Source organism: Aquarana catesbeiana, linkage group LG07, assembly GCF_042186555.1.
Source record: "Aquarana catesbeiana isolate 2022-GZ linkage group LG07, ASM4218655v1, whole genome shotgun sequence".
Taxonomy (NCBI): domain Eukaryota; kingdom Metazoa; phylum Chordata; class Amphibia; order Anura; family Ranidae; genus Aquarana; species Aquarana catesbeiana.
The window spans coordinates 187,008,453-187,034,414 of record NC_133330.1 but is presented as its reverse complement, the minus strand read 5'-3'; the positions used below and the strand labels follow the sequence as shown (position 1 = coordinate 187,034,414).

Below are 25,962 nucleotides of genomic sequence, written 5' to 3'. Positions count from 1 at the left end.
TATCACAATCTGGAAGCCCCCTTTAACAAGGGGGTGCCCAAATCCCAGGTCCCCCTATGTGAATGGGTATCGGGTACATTGTACCCCTACCCATTCACCCAAAAAAATAAATAAAAAAAAGTGTCAAAGTAAAAACCACAAAAGACAGTTTGACAATTCCTTTTTTTTTGTTTTAAATAAAGTGGTCCGCGATGTAATTCCTATCACGCTACCCAATGGACTCAGAAAATAGAAAAAAAAATAAAAATAAAAAAAAAAAAAAATAATGAATACTCCGCCTCCGTCGGGGGTCGTGATTGATGAAGGATGTACATCGTGGGACATTTTTTTTTTTAAAGTAATTGTCAAAAACTGTCTATTGTGGTTTTTAGTTTTTGACACTTTTTGGCGAATGGGTAAGCCTACCCATTCACATAGGGAAAGGCGAGATCTGAGGGCCTCCTGTTCCGATAAGCCCCCCGCCAATTTTTAATTTTGACGTGAAGTTCCCCTTAAACTCTATGCCAGACCTGTTGAAGAAATAGTTTTAAGATGTATTCAGTATGTATTGTCACAGTGTCTCCCAGTATTAGTTCTACTGCAGCTCGTTCAAAAGAGTGAACTGGAGTGAACCAACATCTGTGAAGGACCATTGGTCCTTCACCGTGAAAAGCTTCCTGTGGATGTAGAGAAGTGTCTGCCCTATGAAGATATGTTCGCCAGTGAGGGCCCCTGCGTTATGCGCAGACGTTCGTTTGGAAGGAATATGTTCTCTGCGAAGACCTAATCGGTTTGATATCTGCCTTGATATCGGTCTTTGTGGAGGGATGTCATTGCAGATAGTCTCCCATACACAGGAATGGTAGTATAATCCGGCTATGCGTTGTTCTCTAAACAATGCAGAATAAGGATTTGCGCCAATGGTAGAAACGGGAGTGTGTGCGCGCGCGTGTTTATTGGACAACATTCATGATTTTAGGCCAGCCTCACTACATATGGGTTTCTTTGTCCAACTATTGAACACATTTACAGGCACAAAGGGCAGGAAATTGTACACACTGGTCTACACAGACACGCTCATACACTCCCCTAGTCATTTTTCCATTGGTTGAGATTTGTATAACACCTACTGTTTGAAGGAATGCCTGGGCTTGATTGGCTAAATTGAATAGCCACCAAGCCTCTATTGTTATCCCTGTTCAAAGTCCTATAAACTTAGCTCCCATTGCCACGCAGGACTGTTTGTGAAGCTTGCAATGCGATTACAGCTGCTATGTCTGCTTTACTTGGGAAGCACGGGTGCACTCTAAATGCATTATACAAAAAAGAGCTGAAAAGTGCGCTTATTAGCGCAAGAGAAATTGATTACGTGTAGGGTATATTTGAATTTCCACAACAGACCCAAAAGGGCCTGGTATGGATTTTGGGGGGGACCCCACGCTGTTTTTTTTTTTTTTTTTTACATTTTGGCGTGGATTTTCCCTTAAAATATATACCCAAAGGGCCTGGTATGGACTGGGTGGGGGGATCCATGCCATTTTTTTCTTAATTCTGTCATAGGGTTCCCCTTAACCACATCAACACACTAATATTTACTGTACATTGACTGCACTGTGTTTACACTGTTATACAAGCTGTACAGTCACTACTTTACATTGAAGCAAAGTGTCATTTCTTCAGTGTTGTCACATGAAAAGAGATAATAAAATATTTACAAAAATGTGAGGGGTGTACTCTTGTGAGATACTGTATACAGTTCAGGCAAGGCAGTCTAGTGTGTATGTATATATACCGTGCGTGTGTGCGCGTGTGTGTGTGTGTGTGTGTGTGTGTGTGTGTGTGTGTGTGTGTGTGTGTGTGTGTGTGTGTGTGTGTGTGTGTGTATATATATATTTTAATAATAATTTTATTTTTTTTTTTTTACACAGTGCAGTCAATGTACAGTATATATTAGTGTGTTGATGTGGTTAAGGGGAACCCTATGACAGAATTAAGAAAAAAATGGCATGGATCCCCCCACCCAGTGTGTGTGTGTGTAATATATATAAATATATATATATATATATATATATATATATACACATATATATACACACACATATATACACACACACACACACACACACACACACGTACAGTATATATACATACACACTAGACTGCCTTGCCTGAACTGTATACAGTATCTCACAAGAGTACACCCCTCACATTTTTGTAAATATTTTATTATCTCTTTTCATGTGACAACACTGAAGAAATGACACTTTGCTTCAATGTAAAGTAGTGACTGTACAGCTTGTATAACAGTGTAAATTTGCTGTCCCCTCAAAGTAAATCAACACAGCCAATAATGTCTAAGCCGCTGGCAACAAAAGTGAGTACACCCCTAAGTGAAAATGTCCAAATTGGGCCCAAACTGTCAATAATTGTGTGTGGCCACCATTAATTTTCCAGCACTGCCTTAACCCTCTTGGGCATGGAGTTCACCAGAGCTTCACAGGTTGCCACTGGAGTCCTCTTCCACTCCTCCATGACAACATCATGGAGCTGGTGAATGTTGGAGACCTTGCGCTCCTCCACCTTCTATTTGAGGATGCCCCACAGATTCTCAATAGGGTTTAGGTCTGGAGACATGCTTGGCCAGTCCATCATCTTTACCCTCAGCTTCCTTAGCAAGGCAGTGGTTGCCTTGGAGAGGTGTTTATGGTCATTATGTTGGAATACTGTCCTGCGGCCCAGTCTCTGAAAGGAGATCATGCTCTGCTTCAGTATGTCACAATACACGTTGGCATTCATGGTTCCCTCGATGAACTGTAGCTCTCCAGTGCCAGCAGCACTCATGCAGCCCCAGACCATGACACTCCCACCACCATGCTTGACTGCAGGCAAGACACACTTGTCTTTGTACTCCTCACCTGGTTGCCGCCACACAAGCTTGACAACATCTGAACCAAATAAGTTTATCTTGGTCTCATTCAACCACAGGACGTGGTTCCAGTAATCCATGTCCTTAATCTGCTTGTCTTCAGCAAACTGTTTGCGGAAGCACTTGTACATCATCTTTAGAAGAGGCTTCCTTCTGGGATGACAGCTATGCAGACCAATTTGATGCAGTGTGCGGCGTATGGTCTGAGCATTGACAGACTGAAGCCCACCCCTTCAACCTCAGCAATATGACACTGAGCACGTGCACTCAAGTTCTTTGGTCGACCATGGTGAGGCCTGTTCTGAATGGAACCTGTCCTGTTAAAACGTTGTATGGTCTTGGCCACCATGCTGCAGCTCAGTTTCAGGGTCTTGGCAAACTTCTTATAGCCTAGGCCCCCTTTATGAAGAACAACAATTCTTTTTTTTTCAGATCCTCAGAGTTCTTTGCCATGAGGTGCCATGTTGAACTTCCAGTGATCAGTAGTGAGAGCGATAACACCAAATTTAACACACCTGCTCCCCATTCACACCTGAGACCTTGTAACACTAACGAGTCACATGACACCAGGGAAGGAAAATGGTTAATTGGTCCCAATTTGGACATTTTTACTTAGGGGTGTACTCATTTTTGTTGCCAGCGGTTTAGACATTAATGGCTGTGTGTTGATTTATTTTGAGGGGACAGCAAATTTACACTGATATACAAACTGTACACTCACTACTTTACATTGTAGCAAAGTGTCATTTCTTCAGTGTTGTCACATGAAAAGATATAATAAAATATTTACAAAAACGTGACGGGTGTACTCACTTTTGTGAAATATATATATCCTGCATGCCACTAACTTGCCTCTAGCTAATGTTCTCTCAATGATTATAACACTATGAGCCAGCCGTGCCGCCGTGTAAGCAGCCTTATATAGTGTGGGGCATGGACTGAGCCATGATTGGCTAAAGGCACCCTGCCTTTGGTCAATAATGGCTCTCACAGCATAAGGTGCTGTGATTGGCCAAAGCATGCAGGACAGATGCATGCTTTGGCCAATCATCAGACATCAATCAGACGTTCTGCGGGGCTCTAACTTGCCGCAAACTCCCCATAAGGTTCGCTATTCGGCGAACGGGCGAACACACAATGTTAGAGTCGAACATACGTTCCACTCGAACATCGGGCCCATCCCTAATCTGAAATACACTAGCAAAGCCACCATGGAGTGGCTCAAACAAGAAGACATGAGGAATTATGGACTGCATTGAATCCAGTTAAAAATGTGTGGGGGCATTGAAATAAGTAGCTCATGAAAAAAAAAACCCATCAACATCTTGCAACTGAAGGAGCTTTGCATGGAGAAATGGTCAAAAATTCCAATGATTCAATGTCAGATACTGTTAGACAATCAGGGCCGCTGATAAGGGGGTAGGCACCTGCCCTCCTGAACAGGGCCCAGGCCCCTTAAGTTCAACGGGGGGGGCAAGAGCAGCAGGGGTGGGCACAGTTTATGAATCAACGGGGAGCCTCTGTATAGGGCTGCAGAGAAAGGATAAATGATCTGTGTCCTCAATCTCATTCTGTGTCTCAAAAGCAAAACATTGTGTGTCCGTTTAGACCCCTGATTCACCAACCCCAATAGCGCTGTTCCAAAAAAACCAAAAAAACTGGATAACATTTTTAAAAACATAATTCACAAAGGTTTAATGAGTGGCTTGTTCATGCAGCTGGAGCCACCAGTTAGGCTTGGTTCACTGTTCCGGTCAGCTAGTCTGTATGGGGCCGTATGATTTCTAACAGCAGCCCTGTAGACAATTATACAACATGCCTACATTTCAGCTAAATGAGCCAATATCAGCTACTCTGGCCAAGGGCCAAGAGTGTACTTATTTTCTCACCATACGACATCATTATTGATACTTTTGACAACGATTGAAAAGACAATTTTTCACAGTTTTTACTCAAAAATATCATATTTATTTGTAGCAGAGGTTGTATGAAGATGCAATGTTTTTCTGTTAAAATATGTTGTAAAAGTCAACAATTTTCATTGGGTGTACTTCAGTGGCAGCTGGTGCATAATATTCTTATGGGGGTTCAGCCCGCGGCCCCCATCCAGCCAGTAACCCTCTCCGCAGCCAGCCAACCACCCCCCTATCACTCAATCGATCGAACGCCACTCCGCTCGCCCGTCAGGCCCCCCTGCCAGCCCCACACTTACCCCATTCAGGCCTGCGTCTTCTCCCGAGTCCCGTAATGTTTCTCCTCCCGGCCAATCGGGTCTCAGGACCAACTTCCTGATTGGCCAGGAGGAGAAGCAGGAAGACAATAGGGATTATGAATTTGCTATTGTCACACAACCGAGTGGGCTCAGGGTGCAGTGCTCTGCGCCCTGAGCCCACCCTTTTTTTGAAGCTAATTAGAGCCTCCGGCTCTAATCACGTGCTTCAAAAAAATAAATAAATAAATAAAACACAGCAAGCCCCAATGTAATCCATGTGTCTGGCACCCTGCATCCTGCAGGGATGCCCCTGCCTCCCTAATGGAGTGGCCGCCACTGGTGTGCTTACTTTTTTACGTGGCAGTACAACAGATTTCAGAATTCAATTACCCCTGACCCTTTGGAGCAGTGAGTTAACATTGCACCAGGGGAAGCCCGTCCATTAAGGGTGCACGGCCTCTGCCCCCCCCCCCCCCCACCACCACCCATCAATGCGACCGGCCCCTTTCAGGATGCCGAATGCATGAATTCCAATGGGGGGCGTGGGTTTTTTTTTGAAGCACCGATTAGAGCCAGAAGCTCTAATAGGCTTCAAAATAGGATGGGTTCTGAGTGCAGAGAATGCGCTCGGAGCCCACCCAGTTGTGTGAACATAGCAAATAAATATTTACTATTCTCAATGTGAATCTCCTCTCCGCCAATCAGGAAGTGGGTATGAGACCCGTTTCCCGAAAGGAGAAGTGTTCTTATTGGACGCAGAGGAGGACCGAGGCGATGGAAGCCACTGAAAAGGGGGAAGGAGAAACTGCTCGTGATGCCCGTGGTGGAGAGCAGGGGAAGCCGCCCATGATTGCCCGCCATGGATGGGGTAAGTGCACCAAATGACTAACCCAACGACCCAAAAAAATTAACACCAACCGCCACTGCATTGCACTTCATCTGCTATGTTCCTGCTGGGAATCAGAATACTGGCATGTTGATATTATGTGCTGCTATATGAAGAGAAGCTGAGTTTATAAATCTGTACATAATCTACAAATGCCTGTATAAACACTTCCAGCTATTGCCATGTTCTGCTCCTCTGTGTTCTTGCTCCTGTTGATGTTTGAAAGTCATTATCTACATCAATAATTCAAGGGTCTGTGAACATTTTTGTTGTATTTTATCACTCATGCAGACTATTTTTTATATGAATAATATGAACATGTGAGAAAGTAAAAAAAAAAAAAAAAAAAAAAAAGTACTCACAGAAACCACCTTATTCTTATACATAAACAAATACACATTTCTGGAGCATTTCATTCAGACACAGATGGGGAAATTTACTAAAACCGAAGCAGATAGAATCTGGAGCAGCTCTGCATAGTAACCAATCAGCTTCTGAAGTAGGAATGGGGATCAGGTTATATGGCCAAAAGGTTAGAATGTCTTATAACGGAAATGTATTGTCTGTTCGCTTGTGACGTAATGTGATGGAAGATATATGAACACTGTATTCACTGTATCGGGCACTTCTTGGCGTGTAGACATTAGTCGGGCCAGGAGTGTCCATTCTTGTTGGCTAGAAGAATGGAATAAATCTCGCATACCAGAAGTTCATTGTCCAGCAGTCATTACCAATATCCTACCTAATATTCTGCTACTTCATTTGGTGCATTGGCCGGGAAGGGGGAATATCAGTGTGACCTGTTGAGGCAGGTGGCACTGTTTTCCACCAGACCTACAAGGAGTGGTCCGAGAGGCCAGCCCTGTGGGCTATATCGTAGTCTCAAAAGGCGCCTTCTAGAACTGTTATCTAGGAGACTGCGCTGTGTCCCATTTGGTGGCCTGCTGTGGACGACCTTCGTAGCGTCAAAAGGACCTGGGAATCCGAGAAGTAGATAGCTGGAGCTCCAACGGGAACAGGTGAGAGCCTTTTACTTCTGTTTTTGGATAACAGTCAGACAGCCAGCCAGCCTCTCGACGGATCGAGAGAAGGGAAGCCTGATCACCTTCCGAGAGAGACGTCCGTTCAGATGATTGTGCATCTTTCGGACGAATCCTCAGTCAGTCAGTAATTTTTGGGTGGGAGTGTCTGGTATGATTGATGTGTGTATGAGACATCACTTTGTGGTGAAGTGACCGTGCTCCTCTTTTAAGTGCGGTTCCTGGCCGGGAGACCGCGCCCAGGCCACTGACCGAGGGAAGCGTTGTCTATTGTTCCTACTTCTGTCGAGGATTCAGACCCCTTACTGAATTATCATCTACCCTACCCTCTGTGTCTGTCTTGGTGTCTGTTAGGTTAGAAGAATGGGTGGGAAACATAGTGTTGAATCTCCCCTACAAACCATGATCTCCAACTTCAGGAAGGGATTTGCTAAGAACTGCAATTTAAAACTTAGCCCTGAGAAATTGATAACATTGTGTGAGAAAGATTGGCCCTGCTATGGAGCGCGGTGGCCCCCACAGGGAACCCTTGACTTAGAGACCATTGACTGATTATTTGAGAATATTATGTCAGACTCACAGAAACATGACCAAGACGCACCTTCCAGGAGAAATATCCGTCCAGATGAATGTGCATCTCTCGGATAAATCCTCAGCCAGTCAGGAGGAATATCCGTCCAGATGATTGTGCATCTCTCGGATAAATCCTCAGCCAGTCAGGAGGAATATCCGTCCAGATGAATGTGCATCTCTCGGATAAATCCTCAGCCAGTCAGGAGGAATATCCGTCCAGATGATTGTGCATCTCTCGGATAAATCCTCAGCCAGTCAGGAGGAATATCCGTCCAGATGATTGTGCATCTTTCGGACAAATCCTCAGCCAGTCAGTCAGGAAGAATGTTCGTCCAGATGATTGCACATCTTTCGGACAAATCCTCAGCCAGTCAGTCAGTCAGTCAGCTAGGAGAAAACGTCCGTCTGGATGATTGTGCATCCTTTGGACAAATGGGAGATAAAGACCTGCAGTGGATAGAAGCCACAAAAAGAGGAACAGTGTAGAATTATGGTTATGACAAAGAGTAGTACCACTGACAAAACAAACAAGACACATATATTCTCAACCCGAAGAGACAGATAAGCCTCCCCGTATGTAGATGAACGGACCTCAGATAGAGACAGGTCAGAGCCATTCCAAATGCCCCGTCCAGTAAACAAGGGGACTCAAGTTGTTGTCCACCTACATCAGATTCAGCAAGTTTGTCAATGCCAAATCTCAGTAAATATACTCCTGACCGTAACACTTTGGGTATAGGCAGGACAGAAATAGGGAACTCAGTAGTAGTCAATGGGCTCCCCAATCAAGTGTCCACTTCCACTCCGAGAAATCCTGATGCAAATAGCCAGACCCTTGCCCCGTCTTTCAACATACCTCTGCAAATGCCCTTAAGAGAACAGGCGGTGGAGGAACATCGGACTCTAGTTTACACCCCTTTTTACCACAACAGATTTACTGAACTGGAAGATTCATAACCCTGCCTACTCTGAGAAGCCTCAAGCCATCACAGATTTGCTCCGGTCAATAACTCAGACCCATAACCCCACTTGGTCGGACTGCCAGCAACTTTTATTGACCCTTTTTAATACTGAAGAAAGACACAGAATTAACCAAGCAGTGCAGAAGTATAAAGGCAAAAGACCCTTCCTATTAGAAAGACTTTGTAGTTTTTGGGGGGGGGCATCAAGTCCAACATCAGTTCCTGTACATGTCGGATTCCCCTATTCCCTTGCTGGGCAGAGACTTACTTGCTAAACTCAGAGCACACATATACATCCAATCTGACGGATAGGGATAGGCTATCCTAAAATTGCCCCATCCCTTTGAAGCCCGCATACTGCAAGACATCCCGGGACTATGGGCAGAAGACAACCCACCAGGATTAGCCAGACATGTTCCCCCAATCCTTATTGAATTAAAATCAGGAGCCACTCCAGTCAGCCTGAAACAGTACCCAGTCCCTCGAAAAGCCCTAGTAGGAATACAAAAGTACTTAAACAAATTCCTACACTATGGAATTCTAAAACCCTGTCAGTCTCCCTGGAATACACCTCTACTCCCAGCGCAGAAACCCGAAACAGCTCACTGTTGTCCTGTTCAAGACCTCAGAGTGGTCAATCAGGCTGTAATGACCATGCACCCAGCGGTCACTAATGAACTGTTACAATTACTGTGGGAGGCAGGTTATAAGGTGTCCCGGAGAAAGGTGCAATTTTGACAAGAGACTGTAAAGTACCTGGGATTCAGAGTATCACAAGGACAGAGACAATTGGGAGAAGGCAGGAAAGAAGCTGTTTGTCAGATTCCCATCCCGACTACCAGACGACAAGTACGTGAATTCCTGGGGGTGGCAGGATTCTGCTGAATCTGGATACCGGACTTTGCCACAAAAGCCAGACCCCTCTATGAATCCACAAAGGGGGGAGAAAAGGAACCCTTTCAATGGGGACAACAAAACAGAGCATTAAGATATTAAGGTCTCCCTAATGCAGGCTCCTGCGCTAAGCTTGCCAGACAGCCAAAAAGTCTTCTATTTGTATGTCAGTGAAAAACAAGGAATAGCAGTAGGAGTCCTGACACAATACTCTGGGTCTTGGCAGCGCCCTGTAGCATACCTTTCAAAACAACTGGACACTGTAGCTCAGGGATGGCCATCCTGCCTGCGGGCCATCGCAGCAACGGCCCTCCTTGTGGCGGAAGCTGACAAGTTGTCATTGGGTCAGGAGACTTATGTCCGAGTCCCACACCAAGTACAGGCATTAATGGATTACAAGGGAAATCACTGGTTTACTAACAGTCAAATGGTTAAATATCAAGCTATGCTGTGTGAAAATCCTCGTATCCACTTAGAGACTGTAAACACTTTAAACCCAGCCACTCTGCTCCCCACCTCACAAGAACCCCTAACTCATGACTGTCTCCAGGTAATGGATATGCAAGCCGACCAGACTTGAAAGACAGCCCCTTGGAAAATCCAAACGTTGCGTACTTTACTGACGGAAGCAGTTTTGTAAAAGATGTTTATCCCCAGATATAGACTCAGACAATGGCCCTGACTTTGTCCACAAGTGCCTCCAGGAATTAGCAACAGCACTTAAGATTACTTGGAAACTACACACTGCATATAGGCCCCAAAGCTCTGGAAAAGTTGAATGAATGAACCGCACGCTCAAGTTACAACTGACCAAGCTCTGTCAGGAAACCCAAATGAAATGGACCTTGATGTTGCCCATTGCTTTACTGAAAATTCGGAGTACCCCAACAAAGAGGACAAATCTGTCCCCTTTTGAGGTACTGTATGGTAGGCCCCCACCCATCATTAGAGGGATAAGAGGAGACTTGCATCAGATAGGAGGGGTTGCTAACCGTGAACTGATACAGAAACTTGGGGAAAGTATGCAGGACATACGGAAATGGGTTCAAGAGAAACTTCCCATAAGCTTGTCGAACCCAGTACACCCCTTTAAACCAGGAGATACAGTGTGGGTAAAGGAGTGGAACCTAACCCCACTAGGGCCAAAATGGAGAGGTCCTTACACTGTTCTGCTATCTACCCCAACAGCCATTAAGGTAGCCGAGTTGACACCCTGGATACACCACTCTAGGGTAAAGCGAGCTGCTGACCTCACAGACTCCTGGCACAGTACAGTAGACCCCCAGGATCCTTTGAGACTGAGATTGACCAGAGAAATCAGAAGGAAGAACTCCAGCCCTGTGTTCAGCACACCCCTGGAAGCTGCTGAATTTACGCACGGCAGAAGATAGACAGACTGCAGCCCTGCGGCCAACACACTCCTGGAAGCTGCTGGCTCAACGCACGGCGGAAGATAAAGGATATCTACTAAGCTCTGCTCCAACCACACCCCGGATGCTGGTTGGTCTACGCACAAGCTGAAGCCTGAGGATATTCATCGGTGTAATGTTTACTAAAATCTTTATAACGAGACTGTTGATAGTCATAGCAGTGATACTGGCCGAGCTAAAAAGGGGGGAGGGTAATTCATGTGACCCTTGTATAAAGATCACCAGAGTAGGATCCATAGCTACCAAGATGTTACTGTGGCACTCTCATTATCCATGCAAGGGCACAGAGACTGGTACCTGCATACATAATGGGACTACCTATTCACTGTGCTCTGTGGAAAATCAGATAACCTGTTATAACCCTACTTATGCTCCCTATAAAACTTGGCTAACTGTTCGGAGCTTTAGCTCCACCGGTAAGCTGGTAAACCGTACCCTGATCACCAACTCAAGTATTGCAGACACAAGTTTTAATTATTTTCTGATTCTCCCTATAGTGTATATGGAGTGAAGGCTATATTGGGGATCGTTGTAGTAATACTCGTAGCATGTCTGCTGCTACCCTGTCTGATTCCCCTTGGGACTAGAATGATCCAGAGTTTCATTGAGGCCACTGTAGAAAGAAAGGCTGCGACCCATATTATGGCTATGTGGAAATACCAGCCATTAACCCCCCCAAGACTAAATAAAAATCTCAGTAACATTGGGCTCTGATCCATTAGAAAGCAGAACTGTATGCTATTTAGTGATAGATATAACAAAAAGCACAGCGCTGGATATAAATGCAAAAATACAACAAAAATTGATATTACTATTAAAAGCACCAACAACTTTCATATGTGATAAAAGAAAAAAATAGAAATGAACAATAACATGAATGCTTCACTATAGTGATATATATGCATGAACAATAACATGAATGCTATAGTGATATATATGCATGAACAATAACATGAATGCTTCACTATAGTGATATATATGCGTGACTATTCCCAGTTTTTTATCCACACATTTAGAAAAAGTCCAAAGATGCAAAAATTACGTCAAAACAAATGTCCAAAAAAGCAATTAAATGTGACTTTGAATAATAAATCCGTGACTGTCACCGTGTTGAAATCCCGTCACCTGGTATAGATTGAAGGCTTACCAGATAGCCTCTGATCAGAGGCATAGAGCTAACAGCTTGGGGTTTGCCCTCCACAGCGGCTGGAACTTTAGCTGGGATGATGGATGTAGATCCACAAACGATCGCCACAGGCTTCCAGACAGCGGTACAATCAGGGAAGAGAGCTCTCACCGATATGGAAGCGTTTAAAAGAAAAGAGAAAACTCCAATGGTGTAGAACGTTTTATCTCTTGTTTATTAAAAAGTCGCCTCACTGGCATCCATAAAAACACTTTTCCTTGCAAGGAACCAATACAGCTTTAAAACAAAAACTCCGCGCATGCGCCGTCGGTACGAGCGTGTCTATCCTACGGCCGTTTCGTCAGAAATGACATCATCAGGGGCACGCCCGCACGTCTGCTCATGCGCCTTATATATCCGAGCGGCAAAACGAAAAAGTTCAGCCATTGGTAACACTAGGAAGGTGTTAAAGCTGCAAACAATTACCCTTCCAGAGGGATGGCAATTACACACACCTGCTTTTTAACCCTTACAATTAAAACTCCATAGAGTCATCATGGTGCCATCTTGTGGACAAATTTGATATTACTTCAGAGCAATGGATTTTATTACATTACCCTTACTATTCAAAAACTTTATTAAAAAACATTAAAAGAGGTGGGGGAAAAACCAATGACTAAAGATTCATTCGAATCACCCTTCAGCAACTGAAATCATATAAACCTCTATATCAATAAAAAATAATAAAGAGAGGAGGAATTTAGATATATTTCAATCAAAATTTTCTATATATTCAGAAATATATTCTATATTCAGAAATCACAATCTGAATACTGTATCTCCATTCCGACCATATCATAGAATAGCGAAAACCCCATTATAAAAAAGGGGGGGACATTAACTTTAAGAGGAATTTAAGAAAAAAAAGAAAAAAAGAAAAATTACAACAAAAGAAGGAAGAAAGACAGGAGAGGGGACATCAACTGTTATTAATAAAACAGTTGATGTCCCACTCTACATTAAGGCCCATGGGTACATGACAGCCCAGACGGTATATCCAGTTAGTCTCACTCCTGGATATACAACGTCTACTGTTGCTCCCTCGCCAGTGTGGTATATATTTCTCCAAGGCAAAAAATGTCGTGCCTGTGAGGTCCCTGTCATGCTTAAGGTCATAATGTTTTGAAACATTATGTTTGTCAAAACCCCTTCGTATATTGGCGATGTGTTCACCCAATCTGACCTGTAACTTCCTGGTAGTACGCCCTACATATTCTAACCCGCAAGGGCACCTCAAAAGATATACTACACATCTTGTGGTACAGGTGATAAAGGATCTAATCGGATATGTCATACCTGTCCCAGTTGATGTGAACTCAGTTAGTTTCCTACCCTTAAATTCATTAATTTTACAAACTTGACATTTTTTGCAAGGAAAAAAACCTTTTAGATCACCAAAAAAGGTGGGTCTTGTGGGTGGATCCGGGACGTTAGGTGCTATAAAATGCCTAAGGTTTGAGGCTCCCCTGAATAATACGCAAGGCTTATCTGCCAGCAAAGGCCCCAAGACCCTATCATTTTTTATAATGGGCCAATGTCTCTTAATTATTCGTTTGATGGCCCAGTGTTGACTGGAATAAGTAGTCAAAAAGGCCAAACCAAAATCCTCTCTGTTCTCTACTTGTGGTGGATTATCAACTAGAAGGGACTGGCGATCTCTATTTCCCACTTCTGCTATTATTAAATCTAGAGTCTGATTTTCATAGCCCTTGGTCAAAAATCTAGATTTAAGAACTAAGGCCTCTTTTTTGTAATCCTCTAGATTAGTGCAGTTGCGCCTGAGTCGCAAAAATTGTCCCTTAGGGACTGCTGATAGCCAGGAACGGTGATGGCAAGAGTCTAATGGAATGTACCCGTTCCTGTCTGTTGTTTTGAAGTACGTAGATGTAATAAGCCTCCCATTTTCAATGGTTATTTTCAAATCCAAAAAGTGAATCTGCGAAGCATTCACTTCATGTGTAAGGACAATACCCCTATTGTTATTGTTCAAAAATGATAAAAAGGCCATGACAGATTCAATGTCACCGTCCCATATGAAAAGGACATCATCAATGAACCTTTTCCATAGGATCAGCTCATCGCGTCTCACATTCAAAACCACATCCTCCTCCCACTTGGCCATGAATAAGTTAGCCATGCTCGGAGCAAATTTTGCTCCCATGGCTACTCCCTTTATTTGTAGGTAGTGAGTACCACTATACCAAAAGTAATTATGCTTCATCGAAAAGTCCAGTAGCTCCAACACGAATTTACTCTGCGTGATGGAGATACTGGAGTCTCGATAAAGGAAATGCTGCACCACTTCAAGGCCTAAGCGATGGGAGATAGCCGTATAGAGTGATGCTACGTCTGCGGTTACCAGCAGATATGAAGATTTCCACTCTATCTCACCTAGTAAGTTAATGACATGTTTAGTGTCTTTTAGGAAGGAGGGGGTCCCCATCACCAGTGGTTGTAAGTATTTATCAATGTACTTACCGACTCGTGATGTGACTGAGTCAATCCCACTGATGATGGGTCTTCCAGGGGGATTGACCAGGGTTTTATGTATCTTAGGCAATATATACATAACTGGCAGCCGTGGTGCCAAAGGCACCAGATATTCTCTCTCCTTTTTGTTCAGAATGCCCATATCTGAGCCCTTCTGAACCAAGGCTTTTAAATTTTGTTTAAATTTTGAAGTGGGGTCTGCGGGCAAGTATGTCTCAGAATCAGAGAGGATCCGTATCATTTCATTAGAATATGACTCTTTATCTAGAGCATCACTCTATACGGCTATCTCCCATCGCTTAGGCCTTGAAGCGGTGCAGCATTTCCTTTATCGAGACTCCAGTATCTCCATCACGCAGAGTAAATTCGTGTTGGAGCTACTGGACTTTTCGATGAAGCACAATTACTTTTGGTATAGTGGTACTCACTACCTACAAATAAAGGGAGTAGCCATGGGAGCAAAATTCGCTCCGAGCATGGCTAACTTATTCATGGCCAAGTGGGAGGAGGATGTGGTTTTGAATGTGAGACGCGATGAGCTGATCCTATGGAAAAGGTTCATTGATGATGTCCTTTTCATATGGGACGGTGACATTGAATCTGTCATGGCCTTTTTATCATTTTTGAACAACAACAATAGGGGTATTGTCCTTACACATGAAGTGAATGCTTCGCAGATTCACTTTTTGGATTTGAAAATAACCATTGAAAATGGGAGGCTTATTACATCTACGTACTTCAAAACAACAGACAGGAACGGGTACATTCCATTAGACTCTTGCCATCACCGTTCCTGGCTATCAGCAGTCCCTAAGGGACAATTTTTGCGACTCAGGCGCAACTGCACTAATCTAGAGGATTACAAAAAAGAGGCCTTGGTTCTTAAATCTAGATTTTTGACCAAGGGCTATGAAAATCAGACTCTAGATTTAATAATAGCAGAAGTGGGAAATAGAGATCGCCAGTCCCTTCTAGTTGATAATCCACCACAAGTAGAAAACAGAGAGGATTTTGGTTTGGCCTTTTTGACTACTTATTCCAGTCAACACTGGGCCATCAAACGAATAATTAAGAGACATTGGCCCATTATAAAAAATGATAGGGTTTTGGGGCCTTTGCTGGCAGATAAGCCTTGCGTATTATTCAGGGGAGCCTCAAACCTTAGGCACTTTATAGCACCTAACGTCCCGGATCCACCCACAAGACCCACCTTTTTTGGTGATCTAAAAGGTTTTTTTCCTTGCAAAAAATGTCAAGTTTGTAAAATTAATGAATTTAAGGGTAGGAAACTAACTGAGTTCACATCAACTGGGACAGGTATGACATATCCGATTAGATCCTTTATCACCTGTACCACAAGATGTGTAGTATATCTTTTGAGGTGCCCTTGCGGGTTAGAATATGTAGGGCGTACTACCAGGAAGTTACAGGTCAGATTGGGTGAACACATCGCCAATATACGAAGGGGTTTTGACAAACATAATGTTTCAAAACATTATGACCTTAAGCATGACAGGGACCCCACAGGCACGACATTTTTTGCCTTGGAGAAATATATACCACACTGGCGAGGGAGCAACAGTAGATGTTGTATATCCAGGAGTGAGACTAACTGGATATACCGTCTGGGCTGTCATGTACCCATGGGCCTTAATGTAGAGTGGGACATCAACTGTTTTATTAATAACAGTTGATGTCCCCTCTCCTGTCTTTCTTCCTTCTTTTGTTGTAATTTTTCTTTTTTTTCTTAAATTCCTCTTAAAGTTAATGTCCCCCCCTTTTTTATAATGGGGTTTTCGCTATTCTATGATATGGTCGGAATGGAGATACAGTATTCAGATTGTGATTTCTGAATATAGAATATATTTCTGAATATATAGAAAATTTTGATTGAAATATATCTAAATTCCTCCTCTCTTTATTATTATTTTTTATTGATATAGAGGTTTATATGATTTCAGTTGCTGAAGGGTGATTCGAATGAATCTTTAGTCATTGGTTTTTCCCCCACCTCTTTTAATGTTTTTTAATAAAGTTTTTGAATAGTAAGGGTAATGTAATAAAATCCATTGCTCTGAAGTAATATCAAATTTGTCCACAAGATGGCACCATGATGACTCTATGGAGTTTTAATTGTAAGGGTTAAAAAGCAGGTGTGTAATTGCCATCCCTCTGGAAGGGTAATTGTTTGCAGCTTTAACACCTTCCTAGTGTTACCAATGGCTGAACTTTTTCGTTTTGCCGCTCGGATATATAAGGCGCATGAGCAGACGTGCGGGCGTGCCCCTGATGATGTCATTTCTGACGAAACGGCCGTAGGATAGACACGCTCGTACCGACGGCGCATGCGCGGAGTTTTTGTTTTAAAGCTGTATTGGTTCCTTGCAAGGAAAAGTGTTTTTATGGATCCCAGTGAGGCGACTTTTTAATAAACAAGAGATAAAACGTTCTACACCATTGGAGTTTTCTCTTTTCTTTTAAACGCTTCCATATCGGTGAGAGCTCTCTTCCCTGATTGTACCGCTGTCTGGAAGCCTGTGGCGATCGTTTGTGGATCTACATCCATCATCCCAGCTAAAGTTCCAGCCGCTGTGGAGGGCAAACCCCAAGCTGTTAGCCTCTGATCAGAGGCATAGAGCTATCTGGTAAGCCTTCAATCTATACCAGGTGACGGGATTTCAACACGGTGACAGTCACGGATTTATTATTCAAAGTCACATTTAATTGCTTTTTTGGACATTTGTTTTGACGTAATTTTTGCATCTTTGGACTTTTTCTAAATGTGTGGATAAAAAACTGAGAATAGTCACGCATATATATCACTATAGTGAAGCATTCATGTTATTGTTCATGCATATATATCACTATAGCATTCATGTTATTGTTCATGCATATATATCACTATAGTGAAGCATTCATGTTATTGTTCATTTCTATTTTTTTCTTTTATCACATATGAAAGTTGTTGGTGCTTTAATAGTAATATCAATTTTTGTTGTATTTTTGCATTTATATCCAGCGCTGTGCTTTTTGTTATATCTATTTAGTAGTGCCCTTATCAAGGTATAGTGCATAGCTGCAGGATTTTCCTTCATGGGTGATATTCACTAAGTTACTGTTTGAACACCGAGCGCAAATTTTTTCTTTAGAAATAAAATGCTATTTAGTGATGCTTAATCTCGCTCATATTAATCGCTATGATTATGATCAAAGGGGGGAATGAAGTAGGAATGGGGATCAGGTTATATGGCCATGGTTATGTGTGTAGTAAGACTGATTTAGAATTTCAGCTAAGAAGCCATTCATTATCTACTATGCTAAGAACATATTATGAGATCTGTAAAATTTGTTACAGGCTGTGGGTAAGACACTGAATTCACCCTTTCACCCCCCTTAACACAGACACCTGTGTTTAGCACACTGATACACACTTTCCGATAGCTAGCAAATGTCAAGCTGATTAGTAAGAAAGATAAGGAAACCGCAAGAGAAAAAAACCTGCAAACTGTGCAAGAGTACAAAAAGAAATTTGCTTTGCTAAACTGCTTTGCACCAATAAGAGTAGGTTGACTGCTTAAAAAAGGGTTAAAAGGTTAGAATGTCTTATAACGGAAATGTATTGTCTGTTCGCTTGTGACGTAATGTGATGGAAGATATATGAACACTGTATTCACTGTATCGGGCACTTCTTGGCGTGTAGACATTAGTCGGGCCAGGAGTGTCCATTCTTGTTGGCTAGAAGAATGGAATAAATCTCGCATACCAGAAGTTCATTGTCCAGCAGTCATTACCAATATCCTACCTAATATTCTGCTACTTCACTTCTAACTTCAGCTTGTTCTGTTAAGTTTTGAAAAGCTAAAACTAAAAGCTGCTCTAGTCTTATTAACTTCCCCCCAGACTATTATACCTTCTACTTCTGCAGTACATATTTATTTATAAACCTTCTTTTGACAAATACATTTTTATCGTATGTAGTAACTCACCCGTCATTGCAAGTGTATTCAACAACTGCTCCAAACACAAATGATTCTTCTTTCTTCAGCTCAAGTATACCAAATTCGATATCTCCAGGATGTCCACATGATTTCTCTAAACAATACAAGTAGTTTGGAATATCTATGTTATTATCAATGGGGATACCCATGTTATTTATATATTGAAAATTAGAAAAGCTAGCTGAGGACCTGAGGTCCACCCTCATTATTTTTCATGGTGACAACAGGACAGAAAACGAGCATAAATCCAACAATACATTGACAGAAACACACATTTGCGCCTACAATGGGTTATTGTCAGGGGTTGTGTCTGATGAAGCGATCCTTCCCGATGCTGGTTGCAAGAAAAAATGCGAGGGTAAGTTGGATAGGACAAGATGGGAAAGGCACAGAAATGGCTAAGGAGACCACCAAAAGTTTGTAAACTCTGCTTTTTCTACTAAATCAGTCAGATACAGGTTGAATTTGAAACTTGACAAACTGATAGACCCCATACACACAATTAGATTTTTTGCAGATTTTTGTCTTCAGATTTACCAAAACCATATAATAATATGAGGTTAAACCTTAATGCCCGTACACACGATTGGACATTCCGACAACAAAACCGTGGAATTTTGTTCGAAGGTTGTTGGCTCCAAGATGTCTTGCATACACACGGTCACACAAATGTTGGCCAACAATTAAGAACGTGGGAACATAGTGACGTATGACGAGCCGAGAAAAAGGAAGATCGATAGGCAGTGCGGCTCTTCTACTTGATTCTGAGCATGCGTGAACTTTTGTGCGTCGGACTTGTGTACACACGATCGGAAATTCCGACAAACTTTTGTTGGCGGAAAATTTTAGAACCTGCTAGCCAACATTTGTTGGCAAAAAATCTGACAACAAATGTTCGATGGAGCATAAACACTGTCGGACTAGCTCACATCCAACATTTGTTGTCGGACATCCGAAAATCCGATCGTGTGTATGCGGCATAAGAGTTTCAATTTGTATGCAATCAAGCAGGCTCTTGCACTACATGATTTTGATAAATCTGAAGACCGAAATCTGCAGAAAATCTAATAGTGTGTATGGGGTCTAAAAGCCTCTCAATGGCTGACAGAGGCTGACATATTTTAGCTCCAATATTCTGCAGGTAAAAAATATCATCTTATCAAGACAATATTTCACAAAACTGCTGATCAGCTGAAGCCAAAAATATAAGTGACAAACTTGGGAAAAACATTTTAATGGAAATTGTGTTCATTTAACAACATATAGAAATATTGACTGGCACCTAAGTTTAAGGTGCACCTTTGGCCAGGGTATAGACATTCAAGTTTTTAAACATTCTTAAAAAACATTAAATTGAACCAGAAAACAGGGCTCCTGGTGTGGACTCTGGAAATTATTTACTCTAGGGATGCGCCGACACCAAGCATTTGCACAAGTATCGGTACTCGCACAACTGCTCTCGAAAACGATACCTTGATGTGCGATTTGCGTCAATACAAAATAAATTGGCGCAAATCACACTGCAAAGAATCACATGCAATTTGAACAGGAATGTGGTGCAATTCCTATCTGAATCGCATGCATGGGTGGGGTTCAGTCAGAGGCAGCGGTGGTGGGGAGGGGGTGGCTTCAGTCAGAGGCAGTGGCGGTGGTGGGGAGGGGGTGGCTTCAGTCAGAGGCAGTGGCGGTGGTGGGGAGGGGGTGGCTTCAGTCAGAGGCAGTGGCGGTGGTGAGGGGGTTCAGTCAGAGGCAGTGGTGATGGTGAGGGGGTTCAGTCAGAGGCAGTGGTGATGGTGAGGGGGTTCAGTCAGAGGCAGTGGTGATGGTGAGGGGGTTCAGTCAGAGGCAGTGGTGATGGTGAGGGGGTTCAGTCAGAGGCAGTGGTGATGGTGAGGGGGTTCAGTCAGAGGCAGTGGTGATGGTGAGGGGGTTCAGTCAGAGGCAGTGGTGATGGTGAGGGGGTTCAGTCAGAGGCAGTGGTGATGGTGAGGGGGTTCAGTCAGAGGCAGTGGTGATGGTGAGGGGGTTCAGTCAGAGGCAGTGGTGATGGTGAGGGGGTTCAGTCAGAGGCAGTGGTGATGGTGAGGGGGTTCAGTCAGAGGCAGTGGTGATGGTGAGGGGGTTCAGTCAGAGGCAGTGGTGATGGTGAGGGGGTTCAGTCAGAGGCAGTGGTGATGGTGAGGGGGTTCAGTCAGAGGCAGTGGTGATGGTGAGGGGGTTCAGTCAGAGGCAGTGGTGATGGTGAGGGGGTTCAGTCAGAGGCAGTGGTGATGGTGAGGGGGTTCAGTCAGAGGCAGTGGTGATGGTGAGGGGGTTCAGTCAGAGGCAGTGGTGATGGTGAGGGGGTTCAGTCAGAGGCAGTGGTGATGGTGAGGGGGTTCAGTCAGAGGCAGTGGTGATGGTGAGGGGGTTCAGTCAGAGGCAGTGGTGATGGTGAGGGGGTTCAGTCAGAGGCAGTGGTGATGGTGAGGGGGTTCAGTCAGAGGCAGTGGTGATGGTGAGGGGGTTCAGTCAGAGGCAGTGGTGATGGTGAGGGGGTTCAGTCAGAGGCAGTGGTGATGGTGAGGGGGTTCAGTCAGAGGCAGTGGTGATGGTGAGGGGGTTCAGTCAGAGGCAGTGGTGATGGTGAGGGGGTTCAGTCAGAGGCAGTGGTGATGGTGAGGGGGTTCAGTCAGAGGCAGTGGTGATGGTGAGGGGGTTCAGTCAGAGGCAGTGGTGATGGTGAGGGGGTTCAGTCAGAGGCAGTGGTGATGGTGAGGGGGTTCAGTCAGAGGCAGTGGTGATGGTGAGGGGGTTCAGTCAGAGGCAGTGGTGATGGTGAGGGGGTTCAGTCAGAGGCAGTGGTGATGGTGAGGGGGTTCAGTCAGAGGCAGTGGTGATGGTGAGGGGGTTCAGTCAGAGGCAGTGGTGATGGTGAGGGGGTTCAGTCAGAGGCAGTGGTGATGGTGAGGGGGTTCAGTCAGAGGCAGTGGTGATGGTGAGGGGGTTCAGTCAGAGGCAGTGGTGATGGTGAGGGGGTTCAGTCAGAGGCAGTGGTGATGGTGAGGGGGTTCAGTCAGAGGCAGTGGTGATGGTGAGGGGGTTCAGTCAGAGGCAGTGGTGATGGTGAGGGGGTTCAGTCAGAGGCAGTGGTGATGGTGAGGGGGTTCAGTCAGAGGCAGTGGTGATGGTGAGGGGGTTCAGTCAGAGGCAGTGGTGATGGTGAGGGGGTTCAGTCAGAGGCAGTGGTGATGGTGAGGGGGTTCAGTCAGAGGCAGTGGTGATGGTGAGGGGGTTCAGTCAGAGGCAGTGGTGATGGTGAGGGGGTTCAGTCAGAGGCAGTGGTGATGGTGAGGGGGTTCAGTCAGAGGCAGTGGTGATGGTGAGGGGGTTCAGTCAGAGGCAGTGGTGATGGTGAGGGGGTTCAGTCAGAGGCAGTGGTGATGGTGAGGGGGTTCAGTCAGAGGCAGTGGTGATGGTGAGGGGGTTCAGTCAGAGGCAGTGGTGATGGTGAGGGGGTTCAGTCAGAGGCAGTGGTGATGGTGAGGGGGTTCAGTCAGAGGCAGTGGTGATGGTGAGGGGGTTCAGTCAGAGGCAGTGGTGATGGTGAGGGGGTTCAGTCAGAGGCAGTGGTGATGGTGAGGGGGTTCAGTCAGAGGCAGTGGTGATGGTGAGGGGGTTCAGTCAGAGGCAGTGGTGATGGTGAGGGGGTTCAGTCAGAGGCAGTGGTGATGGTGAGGGGGTTCAGTCAGAGGCAGTGGTGATGGTGAGGGGGTTCAGTCAGAGGCAGTGGTGATGGTGAGGGGGTTCAGTCAGAGGCAGTGGTGATGGTGAGGGGGTTCAGTCAGAGGCAGTGGTGATGGTGAGGGGGTTCAGTCAGAGGCAGTGGTGATGGTGAGGGGGTTCAGTCAGAGGCAGTGGTGATGGTGAGGGGGTTCAGTCAGAGGCAGTGGTGATGGTGAGGGGGTTCAGTCAGAGGCAGTGGTGATGGTGAGGGGGTTCAGTCAGAGGCAGTGGTGATGGTGAGGGGGTTCAGTCAGAGGCAGTGGTGATGGTGAGGGGGTTCAGTCAGAGGCAGTGGTGATGGTGAGGGGGTTCAGTCAGAGGCAGTGGTGATGGTGAGGGGGTTCAGTCAGAGGCAGTGGTGATGGTGAGGGGGTTCAGTCAGAGGCAGTGGTGATGGTGAGGGGGTTCAGTCAGAGGCAGTGGTGATGGTGAGGGGGTTCAGTCAGAGGCAGTGGTGATGGTGAGGGGGTTCAGTCAGAGGCAGTGGTGATGGTGAGGGGGTTCAGTCAGAGGCAGTGGTGATGGTGAGGGGGTTCAGTCAGAGGCAGTGGTGATGGTGAGGGGGTTCAGTCAGAGGCAGTGGTGATGGTGAGGGGGTTCAGTCAGAGGCAGTGGTGATGGTGAGGGGGTTCAGTCAGAGGCAGTGGTGATGGTGAGGGGGTTCAGTCAGAGGCAGTGGTGATGGTGAGGGGGTTCAGTCAGAGGCAGTGGTGATGGTGAGGGGGTTCAGTCAGAGGCAGTGGTGATGGTGAGGGGGTTCAGTCAGAGGCAGTGGTGATGGTGAGGGGGTTCAGTCAGAGGCAGTGGTGATGGTGAGGGGGTTCAGTCAGAGGCAGTGGTGATGGTGAGGGGGTTCAGTCAGAGGCAGTGGTGATGGTGAGGGGGTTCAGTCAGAGGCAGTGGTGATGGTGAGGGGGTTCAGACCGAGGCAGTGGTGGTGGGGAGGGGGTTCAGACAGAGGCAGTGGTGGTGGGGAGGGGGTTCAGTCAGAGGCAGTGGTGGTGGGGAGGGGGTTCAGACAGAGGCAGTGGTGGTGGGGAGGGGGTTCAGACAGAGGCAGTGGTGGTGGGGAGGGGGTTCAGACAGAGGCAGTGGTGGTGGGGGTTCAGACAGAGGCAGTGGTGGTGGGGGTTCAGACAGAGGCAGTGGTGGTGGGGGTTCAGACAGAGGCAGTGGGAAGGGGGTTCAGACAGAGGCAGATGTGATGGTGGTGGTGGTGGTGGGGGGGGGGTTCAGACAGAGGCAGTGGTGGTGGGGATGGGATCAATGGGTGCTGGCACTTACTTGCTTACAGTGTCAGTCGTGCCTCCAGCGATGCCTTTTCCAACATGGGGTCTCTGCTCACAGCAGAAAGCTCCTCCCCCTTCACGCTGTTGGCCATCAGCTGACTTTCTCCTGCAGTTTGTGCCTCTTGTCCCCATGGCATTTGTCTGCAGCAATGGGGGGAGCAGTGGAGAGGATGGGCGGGCAGTCTGATGTGTGGGTATGGCACTGAGTGCTCTGCCCAGATCTGGACTGAGACAAAAATTTGGCCCTGGACTTCATCCAGACCAACCCACTTTACTCCAAACACCTGGGTGTTGGCTCTTCAATCATCCCGGCACCATGGTTGTTATGGTGTCAGGATGATTGAATCGCATTATTTCTATTATTACATTGTAATAAAATGAAATTGTTCAACTTACTATAATGCAGAATCAGTGGGAGCCCTGAGCGTGTCACTTGCCACGTCACTTGTCAGCAGATGCAGCGCGTCACTTGCCACGTCACTTGTCAGCAGATGCAGCGCGTCACTTGCCACGTCACTTGTCAGCAGATGCAGCGCGTCACTTGCCACGTCACTTGTCAGCAGATGCAGCGCGTCACTTGCCACGTCACTTGTCAGCAGATGCAGCGCGTCACTTGCCACGTCACTTGTCAGTAGATGCAGCTTGCCACGTCACTTGTCAGCAGATGCAGCTCACTTGTCAGCAGATGCAGCTCACTTGTCAGCAGATGCAGCTCACTTGTCAGCAGATGCAGGTCACTTGTCAGCAGATGCAGCTTGCCACGTCACTTGTCAGCAGATGCAGGTCACTTGTCAGCAGATGCAGGTCGCTTGCCACGTCACTTGTCAGCAGATGCAGGTCACTTGTCAGCAGATGCAGGTCGCTTGCCACGTCACTTGTCAGCAGATGCAGGTCGCTTGCCACGTCACTTGTCAGCAGATGCAGGTCGCTTGCCACGTCACTTGTCAGCAGATGCAGGTCGCTTGCCACGTCACTTGTCAGCAGATGCAGGTCGCTTGCCACGTCACTTGTCAGCAGATGCAGGTCGCTTGCCACGTCACTTGTCAGCAGATGCAGGTCGCTTGCCACGTCACTTGTCAGCAGATGCAGGTCGCTTGCCACGTCACTTGTCAGCAGATGCAGGTCGCTTGCCACGTCACTTGTCAGCAGATGCAGGTCGCTTGCCACGTCACTTGTCAGCAGATGCAGGTCGCTTGCCACGTCACTTGTCAGCAGATGCAGGTCGCTTGCCACGTCACTTGTCAGCAGATGCAGGTCGCTTGCCACGTCACTTGTCAGCAGATGCAGGTCGCTTGCCACGTCACTTGTCAGCAGATGCAGGTCGCTTGCCACGTCACTTGTCAGCAGATGCAGGTCGCTTGCCACGTCACTTGTCAGCAGATGCAGGTCGCTTGCCACGTCACTTGTCAGCAGATGCAGGTCGCTTGCCACGTCACTTGTCAGCAGATGCAGGTCGCTTGCCACGTCACTTGTCAGCAGATGCAGGTCGCTTGCCACGTCACTTGTCAGCAGATGCAGGTCGCTTGCCACGTCACTTGTCAGCAGATGCAGGTCGCTTGCCACGTCACTTGTCAGCAGATGCAGGTCGCTTGCCACGTCACTTGTCAGCAGATGCAGGTCGCTTGCCACGTCACTTGTCAGCAGATGCAGGTCGCTTGCCACGTCACTTGTCAGCAGATGCAGGTCGCTTGCCACGTCACTTGTCAGCAGATGCAGGTCGCTTGCCACGTCACTTGTCAGCAGATGCAGGTCGCTTGCCACGTCACTTGTCAGCAGATGCAGGTCGCTTGCCACGTCACTTGTCAGCAGATGCAGGTCGCTTGCCACGTCACTTGTCAGCAGATGCAGGTCGCTTGCCACGTCACTTGTCAGCAGATGCAGGTCGCTTGCCACGTCACTTGTCAGCAGATGCAGGTCGCCACGTCACTTGTCAGCAGATGCAGGTCGCCACGTCACTTGTCAGCAGATGCAGGTCGCCACGTCACTTGTCAGCAGATGCAGCTTGCCACGTCACTTGTCAGCAGATGCAGCTTGCCACGTCACTTGTCAGCAGATGCAGCTTGCCACGTCACTTGTCAGCAGATGCAGCTTGCCACGTCACTTGTCAGCAGATGCAGCTTGCCACGTCACTTGTCAGCAGATGCAGCTTGCCACGTCACTTGTCAGCAGATGCAGCTTGCCACGTCACTTGTCAGCAGATGCAGCTTGCCACGTCACTTGTCAGCAGATGCAGCTTGCCACGTCACTTGTCAGCAGATGCAGCTTGCCACGTCACTTGTCAGCAGATGCAGCTTGCCACGTCACTTGTCAGCAGATGCAGCTGGTCACGTCA

At 46.1% G+C, this 25,962-nt stretch overlaps 1 protein-coding gene across 4 annotated transcripts in view; it reads right to left on the bottom strand.

The window, feature by feature from the left end:
* The window catches only part of LOC141103381 (coagulation factor XIII B chain-like), a gene marked incomplete in the record, with an annotated part of 968,440 nt that overhangs the window by 902,907 nt on the left and 39,571 nt on the right, over nt 1–25,962 (bottom strand). For all 4 annotated transcript variants that reach the window (XM_073592895.1, XM_073592894.1, XM_073592896.1 and 1 more), the window contains 1 exon segment: nt 18,565–18,670. In XM_073592895.1, coding sequence (XP_073448996.1) covers nt 18,565–18,670 — 106 coding nt within the window.